The 11,419-nt window shown below is 43.1% G+C and overlaps 1 protein-coding gene across 1 annotated transcript; it reads right to left on the bottom strand.

Moving 5' to 3' along the window:
- Window positions 1-386: 386 nt before the first annotated feature.
- On the bottom strand, window positions 387-11,059 carry LOC142255780 (fish-egg lectin-like). The gene is made up of 4 exons (XM_075327225.1): window positions 11,002-11,059; window positions 8,695-8,922; window positions 4,357-4,690; window positions 387-592 (listed from the first exon to the last, which is right to left on the bottom strand). Exons 1-4 carry the CDS (start codon window positions 11,057-11,059, stop codon window positions 445-447), a joined length of 768 nt encoding a protein of 255 aa, XP_075183340.1. The 3' UTR covers window positions 387-444.
- Between the last annotated feature and the right edge of the window lie 360 nt (window positions 11,060-11,419).

The raw sequence follows: 11,419 nt of genomic DNA, 5'->3' as shown, positions 1-11,419 counted from the left end.
CTTAACGTGTGCACATAGCCTTAGTGTTTATACACTTTCTCAAAACTTTCTATGGGGGACATGCTTCAAAGGATTTTCCTGTTTTCTGTAAATAAATCTTATACTTTGGGTTCCAATTTTCCGCCATGAATAAGATCTCCACTTGCCGTTGGAGAAGGACGTTGACCTCATGGGTGCACTCACTTTTCATGAAAGGGTTGGAGCGATTTAGGTATGTGATTATTTTCCGATCATCACGATATTTTGGGGGAGAAAACTCCCTTTAAGTGTTTTGCCGTATCTCCGTGAATAGTGATAAGTAACAAAACAGTTTTTTGCTGAAACTTTATTGAGATTTACTAAAAACATTTTTTTATATATATACCAAAAATATATTTGAACACAGATTTATAATTGATGAAAAAATAAGGTGGATTTTTTTTTTTCGGTTTCCACTTTTATGTTTTAGTTTTGATCGTAGCATCTATGAATGGCTCCGTTTTGAGCCAGAAGCCAAAGGTATCCGGCGTCGTAAGTGACGTGCTTGAAGCTGGCAGCTAACTGTATACGACTCCAGGATGTGCCGGTTGGGTTCTGGGCAGAGATACCTTCCCTGGAAGAAAGAGGATTGTCAGCGTTACGGATATGGAACAACTCAATCCAATAAAACACAGAAATATCCAAAGGGGTGTTACGCCATGAAGATACGTCGTCAATATACCTGACTCTATCGGGCAGCCAGGCTGCCCTTGGGGGTTTCACACCATAAAACATATTTGTGGGACCATTGGGAACCTCCATGGTCCTCCTATTCTCCACTCCAATCTATAAAAATTGCCTATTTCTTTCATCAGTGGTGATTTGAGAACAGGAGTCTTGGGTTTCCTTGAAAATTGGCCATTGCGGGAAGACAATTTTCAAGGAAACCCGTTACTAGACTGATGCTGTCTGAATCTTGGGCAGCACGAAACGCGGCCTGGCTCTCTGAAATGTTCTGGAAATAAACCTTGAAGATATGGGGACAGTTGAGGGAACCGAGACTAGGTCGGTGTCTCCTCCAGCCGGCTTCTTCTAGCAGATGATTGCCAGGTCTCTCCCTATGTAAACACAAAGGAGAGACCTATCAATCATTTCTAGCAGCACTGGTGATGGTTCTTCACAGTAGATCTTCAATGTATATTTTCAAGATCCAAAGTCAATATACCTGACTCAATCATGCAGTCTGGTTGCCCTTGGTTTGGGCACCAAGGGGTTTCAGGCCCTTAACATAAGATAAAACATATTTGTGGGACCAGCTGGCATCTCTATGGTCCTCCTATTCTCCACTCTAGTCTATAAAACTTGCCCATTCCTTTGATCAGTGGAGATTTGAGAACAGCAGTCTTGGCTTCCTTTGAAAATTGGCCATTGCGGGAAGACAATTTTCAAGGAAACCCGTTACTAGACTGATGCTGTCTGAATCTTGGGCAGCAGGAAATGCAGCCTGGCTCTCTGAAATGTTCTGAAAATAAACTTTGAAGATATAGGGACAGTTGAGGGAACTGAGACTAGGCCAGTGACGCCTCCGGCCGGCTTCCTTTAGCAGATGATTGACAGGTCTCTCCTTATGTACACATGAGGAAGAGACCTGTCAATCAGTTCTATCAACGCTTGGAAGAGCCGGCCAAGGACGACGATGGAACAACTCTTTACTCTGGATCTTCAAAGTATATTTTGAAGATCCGACATCAATATACCTGACTCAATTGTGCAGCCAGTTTGCCCATGGTTTGGGCACTAAGGGGGTTTTGCGCCATTAACATAGGATAAAACATATTTGAGGGACCAGTGGGCAACTCCATAGTCCTCCTATTCTCCACTCCAATCTATAAAAAATTCCCATTCTTTTGATCAGTGGAGATTTGAGAACAGGAGTCTTTGGTTCCCTTGAAAATTGGCCATTGCGGGAAGACAATTTTAAAGGGAACCTCTTGGGAACACGAAACACAGCCAAGCTCTCTCAAATGTTCTGAAAATAAATTTTGAAGATTCGGGGACAGTTGTGGGAGCTGAGACTAGTCAGGTGCCTCCTCCGGCTGGGTTCTTCCAGCAGGTAATTGATAGATCTCTCCCTATCTACCGCAACGGAGAGACCTGTCAATCACTTCTAGCAGCGCTGGGAAGAGCCGGCCAAGGAAGCCAATTGAACAACTCTTTACTCTGGATCTTCAAAGTATATTTTGAAGATCTTGCATCAATATTCCTGACTCAATGGTGCAAACCCATGGTTTGGTCACTAAGAGGGTTTCACGCCATTAGCATAGGATAAAACATATTTGTGGGACCAGTGCACAACTCCATGGTCCTCCTATTCTCCACTCCAGTCTATAAAAATTGCTCATTCCTTTGATCACTGGAGGTTTGAGAACAGGAGTCTTGGGTTCCCTTGAAAATTGGCCATTGCGAGAAGACAATTTTAAAGGAAACCTATTAGTAGACTAATGCTGTCTGAATCTTGGGCAGCACGAAACACAGTGTGGCTCTCTGAAATGTTCTGAAAATAAACTTTGAAGATTTAGGGACAGTTGAGGGAACCGAGACTAGTCCGGTGCCTCCTCCAGCCAGCTTCTTCTGGCAGGTGATTGATAGGTCACTCCTTATGTACACACAAGCAAGAGGCTTGTCAATCACTTCCAGCAGCGCTGGAAGAGCCGGCCAAGGACGACGATGGAACAACTCTTTACTCTGGATCTTCAAAGTATATTTTGAAGATCTTAAGTCAATATACCTGACTTAATCGTGCAGCCAGGTTGCTCATGGTTTAGGCAACAAGGGGGTTTCACACCATAAAACATACTTGTGGACCATTGGGAACCTCCATGGTCCTCCTATTCTCCACTCTAATCTATAAAAATTGCCCATCTCTTTCATCAGTGGAGATTTGAGAACAGGAGTCTTGGGTTTCCTTGAAAATTGGCCATTGCAGGAAAACAGTTTTCAAGGAAACCTGTTAGTAGACTAATGCTGTCTGAATCTTGGGCAGCACGAAACGCGGCCTGGCTCTCTGAAATGTTCTGGAAATAAACTTTGAAGATATGGGGACAGTTGAGGGAACCGAGAATAGGCCGGAGACGCCTCCGGCCAGCTTCCTTTAGCAGATGATTGCCAGGTCTCTCCTAATGTACACACAAGGAAGAGACCTGTCAATCATTTCTAGCAGCGCTGGGAAGAGTCGTCCAATGACAGATCTTTACTGTAGATCTTCAATGTTTATTTTGAAATTCCAAAGTCAATATATCTGACTCAATCATTCAGTCTGGTTGCCCTTGGTTTGGGCACCAAGGGGTTTCAGGCTCTTAACATAGGATAAAACATATTTGTGGGACCAGTTGGCATCTCTATGGTCCTCCTATTCTCTACTCCAATCTATAAAAATTGTCCATTCCTTTGATAAGTGGAGATTTGAGAACAGGAGTCTTGGCTTCCCTTGAAAATTGGCCTTAGCGGGAAGACAATTTTCAAGGAAAACCTGTTAGTAGACTAATGCTGTCTGAATCTTGGGCAGCACGAAACGCAGCGTGGCTCTCTGAAATGTTCTGAAAATAAACTTTGAAGATATGGGGACAGTTGAGGGAACTGAGACAAAACCGGAGACGCCTGTGGCCGCCTTCTTCTAGCAGATGATTGCCAGGTCTCTCCTTAAGTACACACAAGGCAGAGACCTTTCAATCACGTCTAGCAGCACTGGGAAGAGGCAGCCAAGGATGGCGATGGAACAACTCTTTACTCTGGATCTTCAAAGTATATTTTGAAGATCCAAAGTCAATATACCTGACTCAATCATGCAGTCTGGCTGCCCTTGGTTTGGGCACCAAGGGGTTTCAGGCCCTTAACATAGGATAAAACATATTTGTGGGACCAGTTGGCATCTCTATGGTCCTCCTATTCTCTACTCCAATCTATAAAAATTATCCATTCCTTTGATAAGTGGAGATTTGAGAACAGGAGTCTTGGCTTCCCTTGAAAGTTGGCCATTGCGGGAAGACAATTTTCAAGGAAACCCGTTACTAGACTGATGCTGTCTGAATCTTGGCCAGCACGAAACGCAGCCTGGCTCTCTGAAATGTTCTGAAAATAAATTTGGAAGATTCGGGGACAGTTGAGTCAACTGAGACTAGTTCGACGCCTGTCCTGGCCGGCTTCTTCCAGCAGGTGATTGACAGGTCTCTCTGTATGTACACACAAGGAAGAGACCTGTCAATCACTTCTAGCAGTGCTGGGAAGAACCGGCCAAGAACAACCAAAGACAGATCTTCACTGTAGATCTTCAATGTATATTTTGAAGATCCAAAGTCAATATACCGAGGTTGCCCTTGGTTGGGCAAGTCCCTCTCTTACCTTCTGAATGGATTTCCTGCATCGTTGACACCAAAGACCGATCCATCAGTGCCGACCTCCAACTGGATGAGTCTGCCATTAACCTGCTGCCATTGAGTTCCTTCACATGCTTCGGGGCTGACATTTTGGCGGAAAAAGATATAGTTGGTGCTGTTAACGCCCCAGCAGCCAAAAGGTCCACAGCTGTAATATTTCAGGTTGCCATCCAGATTGGTAAACTGCACCATGGAAGCCTTTGAAGTTGTACAACTCTGCCTCAAGCAAAAGACGTTGTACAGAGCGTCCACTCCACCCAGGAACTGATCACCACCGGCGTCCACCTGCTTCAGGAGCCCTGAAGATGTCAACAATGGAAAGAAGCACGTTACGTAAGGGCTACAGGACAACTATGGTTTCTCATATATATGTATAAATATATATACACACGCCACTCACAAAAGGTTAGAGATAGTTGGCTTTTAAGTAAAATTTCAGGATGATCCTTAAATGTCCTCTGACCTTTTCAGGTGACCTTAATGTGACCTTCTCTAATCTTTGCCAACTGTTCAATGTTTCAGGACTTTTTGTACAACTTGCTGTTCTCTAAAGGCCGCTTTACACGCTACAATATATCTTACGATGTGTCGGCGGGGTCACGTTGTAAGTGACGCACATCCGGCATTGTAAGGTACATTGCAGTGTGTGACAGGTACGTGCGATTGCGATTGAACGGTAAAACGTTCATCTCATACACATCGTACCTTTCTCTAGAATTGTACGTCAGATTGTTCATCGTAACCGGGGTAGCGCACATCGCAGTGTGTGACACCCCGGGAACGATGAACAGATCTTACCTGCGTCCTGCGGCTCCCGCCGACAATGCGGAAGGAGGAGGTGGGCGGGATGTTTACGACCCGCTCAGCTCCGCCCCTCTGCATCTATTCGCCGGCTGCCGCGTGACGTCGATGTGATACCGAACGTCCCTCCCACTCCAGGAAGTCGACGTTCGCCGCCCACATCGAGGTTGTATGGAAGGTAAGTACGTGTGATGGGGGTCCTCCTCATCATGCTTTTCACATTTTGACATGATGAGACCAAGACGACACCTAAAGGGGGTATTACACGCAGCGATATCGCTAGCGTTGTCGCTGGTGAAAGCACCCGCCCCCGTCGTTTGTGCGTCACGGGCAAATCGCTGCCCGTGGCGCAGAAAATCATTAGGAGCCGTCACACATACTTACCTGCCTAGCGACGTCACTGTTGCCGGCAAACCGCCTCCTTTCTAAGGGGGCGGTTTGTGCGGCGTCACAGCGGCATCACTAAGCGGGCGCCCAATAGAAGTGGAGGGGCGGAGATGAGCGGATGTAACATCCCGCCCACGTCCTTCCTTCCTCATTGCCGGCGGCAGCAGGTAAGCTGTAGTTCGTCGTTCCCGGGGTGTCACACGTAGCGGTGTGCTGCCTTGGGAACGACGAACAACCTGCGTCCTCTACAATCAACGATTTTATGAAAATGAACGACGTGTCAACGATGGACGATAAGGTGAGTATTTTCCATCGTTAACGGTCGTTAGTGCGTGTCACACGCAACGACGTCGCTAACAATGCCGGATGTGCGTCACGGAATCCGTGACCCCGGCGATATATCGTTAAATACGTTGTTGCGTGTAACGGGGCCTTAACAGTTGAGCAGCAGTACTGCGCCATTGCGAGGCTTCAAGCAAGATGTTCTCAGATGGAAGTGGTCACTGAACTTGTAGCGTCACAGAGTGTCATCAGCAGGTTGTACAAAGATACACAGAGACTGGAAGAATCACAAGAGGAAAAGAAGTGGACGTCCTTTGGCCACATCCCACATTGATGAATTCCTGATTGCAAACAATGCCCTTTGGGATCAAATGAGGAATGCCACACAACTCCAGGCACATTTAAGGAAGGTGAAAGGCACCCAAATGTCACATCAGACCATTTGGGACAGTTTACATTAGCGTGGTCTGCATGCTTCACAACCTGTAAGGGTAACTGACCACACCACCAGTCACAGGCGCAATCTATGCTGGATGAGGGATCACTGGCCTCAGTGCTGTTCATGGATGAAAGGCAATTTATGCTGAGTGAGAGCGCACTGCATCCACCACTGTAGTCACCAGATGAGAATTGGTGTTACAGTGTGGGATGGTGTATCAAGTCAGTACAAAATGGCCCTACGCTATGTGAATGGTATGGTCTCTCTGTATCTCTTTTGCAACCTGCTGATGATACTCTGTGACACTCTAAGTTCCTTCCGTCTCAGAACATTCTGATTTAAGCCTCACAATGGCGCGGTCCTGCTGATGAATTGTTAGGTGCAAACTGTGAACAGCATGATGAGGAGCATGGTTTACCACCAATTCTAATAGTACCCCGAAGTTTATTGGACAATTCATGGATCAAACACCTGTTGTGAATTTTACCTTAACCTCCTGGTTAGAGAACAGCAAGTTGTGCAAAAAGTCCCGAAACACTGAACAGTTGGACATGAGCATCCAAAATTGTAGAGAAGGTCACATTAAGATCACCTAAAAAGGAGCTTGTGTACCACAGTCAAGATCCTCCGGATCAGTATTTACATACTTTCATTCACATTCCGATTAGACATGCGCTGTCTCGCTTAATGCTAGTAAATTGAGCGAGGCCGAGTGTGTCTAGTCGACACATGACCACTTGTTCTGGCCACTGTTATGGGAATGTGGTGCGCCCACTGTGAGGATTGAAAAGTCTGCAATCACATAGAGCGACTGCAGACTTTCATTCCAATGCTGGACAACACCAGGGGTAGCGATGCAGATAAGTTGAACACTTACATTGGTTTCCCAAGAAGATTGAAGGAGATCCCGGTAGGGGGACACTTCTTGATCTTCTTGTTAAGAGGCCCTTTTAACAACTAGGAATGGTCTAAAGGTAAGAACTGCGTTAAGCTGTATGACCCACCAAACTGGATGCAGGGATAGAAGGTTCCTCAAATCATTGATTCTAAACCCCAAAGTTGCCACTTTTCACTTTCCCTGTTGCCTAAAGTTGATGATTATACTGAGACGAGCCGGTCATCTAGTACAGATAGGTCAACTCTTCTCTGAAAGATGATGGAGAAAAGAAGTCTGACGGGTTTCATGTTTCACGTCCCGTTCTTTTTGTTCCCTAGTGATATAAGCTAAGTGTGACGAGTTTCATGTTTCAGGTTCTGGTTCTTTTATTCCCTAGTGTTATAAGCTAAGTCCGACGAGTTTCATATTTCATGGCCTGGTCCTTTTGTCCCCTAGTGATATAAGCTAGGTCTGATGGGTTTCATATCTTGGTCTTTTTGTTCCCTAGAGAAATAGGCTAGGTCTGATGCGTTTCATGTTTCATGTCTTGGTCCTTTAGTTCTCTAGTGATATCAACCAAGTCTGACGGGTGTCATGTTTCACGTCTTGGTCCTTTAGTTCCCTAGTGATATAAGCCAATTCTGACGGGTGTCATGTTTCACGTCTTAAGCTGGTGTCACACTAAGCGACAGCGACAACGACGTCGCTGTTACGTCACCATTTTCGGTGACGTAACAGCGACCTTGTAAGTCGCTGTTATGATCGCTGCTTAGCTGTCAAACACAGCAGAAGCAGCGATCATAACGTCGCTGTGCTACATGTGCAGAGAGCAGGCTCCTTGCTCTCCTAGGTACAGTACACAACGGGTTAATTAACCCGATGTGTGCTGCAGCTACATGTCACAGTGCAGAGAGCAGGGAGCCGCGCACACTGCTTAGCGCTGGCTCCTTGCTACAGTATACATCGGGTTAATTACCCGATGCATACTGCAGCCACATGTCACAGTGCAGGAGCCGGCGCTGGCAGCAAGAGCGGAGGCTGGTAACCAGCGTAAACATCGGGTAACCAGGGAAAGGTCTTCCCTTGGTTACCTGATGTTTACGCTGGTTACAGCTTACCGCAGCTGCCAGTGCCGGCTCCTAATCGCTTCATTTCGTCGCTCTCTCGCTGTCACACACAGCGATGTGTGTGTCACAGCAGGAGAGTGACGACCAAAAAATGAAGCTGGACATTCAGCAACGACCGGCGACCTCACAGCAGGGGCCAGGTCGTTGCTGGATGTCACACACAGCGACAGCGACGGGACGTCGCTGCAACGTCACAGAAAATGGTGACGTAGCAGCGACGTCGTTGTCGTCGTCGTTATGTGTGACACCAGCTTTACTCCTTTAGTTCCCTAGTGATATAAGCCAATTCTGACGGGTGTCATGTTTCACGTCCTGATTCTTTTGTTCCCTAGTGATATAAGCTATCTCCAACTTTAGGTGTCTTCACAATGGACCAAGCCCCTAACTTACCTGTGACAGACCACCACATATTGTTTCGAAGTTTGAAGACATTAGTGGCATTATTCACTCCCCAAACTCCGGCGGGTCCCACCGACACATGTACGAGCTGCCCGGGAAACTGTTGCCAGTTGTTATTAGCATAGAAGAAGACGTTTCCATCATTGTTCACGCCATAGACTTGTCCTGCACCGGCATCGATCTGTTTTAGTGTTCCAGATATTAGAAAACACTGATATTCTACAAGAAACAAAAAAACAAAAATTAAGACATTTTCTATAATATATGTATATATATATATATATATATATATATATATATATATATATATTTTTACATTATATATATATATATATATATATATATATATATATATATACACACACACACACACACTCTATATATACAGTGGAGATATATATCTATCTATATATATATATATATATATATATATATATATCTCCACTGTCTATATAGTGTGTGTGTGTGTGTATATATATATATATATATATATATATATAAATATATATATAAATATATATACAGTATGCAGAGATATATATATATATAGTGTGTATATGTATATATATATATATATATATATATATATATATAGTGTTGTGCATGTCATGTGTATATGTACAGTATATATCTATATATATCTATATATATATATATAAATATATATATATATATATACACACACACACACACACACACACAGTATATATATATATATATATATATATATATATATATATATATATATATAATGTGGTGTAATGTCATGTATGTGACATCAAATGGGGTCGTATTTATGTTTTTAGGAAGGGACTAAAGTAAATTTGTGCAAAATATTAAAAAAGTCATAATTGATGAATCAATGTTGAAAAAAATAATCTCAAAAACCCACATAAATGATGACGAAGATATAAAATAGACTTTAAGAAAGGCTCGAACAAATAGAAGAATAAGGGTAAGTTCACAAAAATAGCAACTTGAATGAGATTTCAAAAACTGTTTTTTTTCCCCTGACGTTTTTTGAGTTGTCTGAGTTTTTTTTTTTTTAATCTATAGCTTAATTTTTTGTTTTCACCCATTTTAACAATTGGGATAAAAACGCAAGTAAAAAATAGAAAAAAATGAGTATATCGTATTTCCTGCCACAACTTTTTGTGAAGAAAAAAAAGCTGCAAAAATGAATGTGTGAACACACCCAAAGATGTAAAGGAAAAACAGGTGGAAAACACCAAAATCCAGATATCAAAAGGCACAAATGCAAAAATGATATATAAAAATAGTGACAAATATCGATACCAAGATTATATTATAAAAATCTCAAAAACATATTGATATAACATTTATTTTCCCAACGGTTGATCCTCCTGTCAAAGTCAATTGATGGTCTACCACTATTAATGGGTTGTCCAATGGACCAGAATATAGTGTCAGCTTCAGTCTACTAATATTTTCCCAACGGTTGATCCTCCAAACACTTTGAAGTCAATCGATGGTCTACCACCACCATTAATGGGTTGTCCAATTGACCAGAATATAGTGTCAGCTTCAGTCTACTAATATTTTCCCAACGGTTGATCCTCCAAACACTTTGAAGTCAATCGATGGTCTACCACCACCATTAATGGAGAACATAGTGTCAGCTTCAGTCTATTAATATTTTCCCAACGGTTGATCCTCCCATCACCTTATAGTCAATCGATGGTCTACCACAACCATTAATGGAGAACATAGTGTTAGCATCAGCCTACTAATATTTCCCAAAGGTTGATCCAACACTTTAAAGTCAATTGATGGTCTACCACCACCATTAATGGAGAACATAGTGTCAGCTTCAGTCTACTAACACATTCCCAACAGTTGATCCTCCCAAGACATTAAAGCCAATCGATGGTCTACCACCACCATTAATGGAGAACATAGTGTCAGCTTCAGTCTATTAAAGAATAAAGGACCCGTATACAGGTTTATTCAAATAGAACTAATTGGTGGAGGTTGGGGTCAAACTAGTTGATGAAGAGCCTTCTACAGTTGTAGAAAGATGGCACCCTTTACCAAAAAGTTCGAGACACCAATGGAGACATATACAGATGGGGAGAACCCCCTTCCCTCTTCCACCAGTTTGGCTACAAGCTGTTGGAATCGACATAAGAAAAATCTAAAAAAGTACAGACATTCCCCCAAAAATTATGGAATAAAAGTCAAAAACTGATAATGTCCCCCCCTATAAATCTAGGTAATTTCTACTTCTATAGATATCAAAGATGGAGGTAGATATAGGGTAAATGGAGAAGATCTTACTGGCATCAATGACAGAGACTCCTACGCACAAGAGGATCAGGCTGAGGATGAAGCTCATGGTGACCAGAGATGGAGTCAAGGAATGTCCTGAGCTACAAAACTCCATTCTATTTATACAGGATCCCTCCTTACACAGCAGACCCCTCATTATTGGTCAGGAGGACAGGGAAGGAGATAACCATCTTTTTGATTGTGTCCTTTGTGTTTTCTAAGTAAGTTTATTCCAGAACAGAAAAAAATATACCAACCAACACACATTTTGGAGCTTCAAATATTAGACCAGTTCTTGGGTATATTTGACCTTCTGATTCCAAAAATTGTCTCAGTTTTCCCTTATCAGCTCAAGTTTTTGAGATACAAGGCATATGTTATTTACCACTCCTCACTTTGCTCACTCCTCAAAGGATTTGGCTGATGG

This window comes from Anomaloglossus baeobatrachus, chromosome 11 (assembly GCF_048569485.1).
Source record: "Anomaloglossus baeobatrachus isolate aAnoBae1 chromosome 11, aAnoBae1.hap1, whole genome shotgun sequence".
NCBI classification, from domain to species: Eukaryota; Metazoa; Chordata; class Amphibia; order Anura; family Aromobatidae; genus Anomaloglossus; species Anomaloglossus baeobatrachus.
This window is presented reverse-complemented; position numbering and strand designations above follow the sequence as displayed.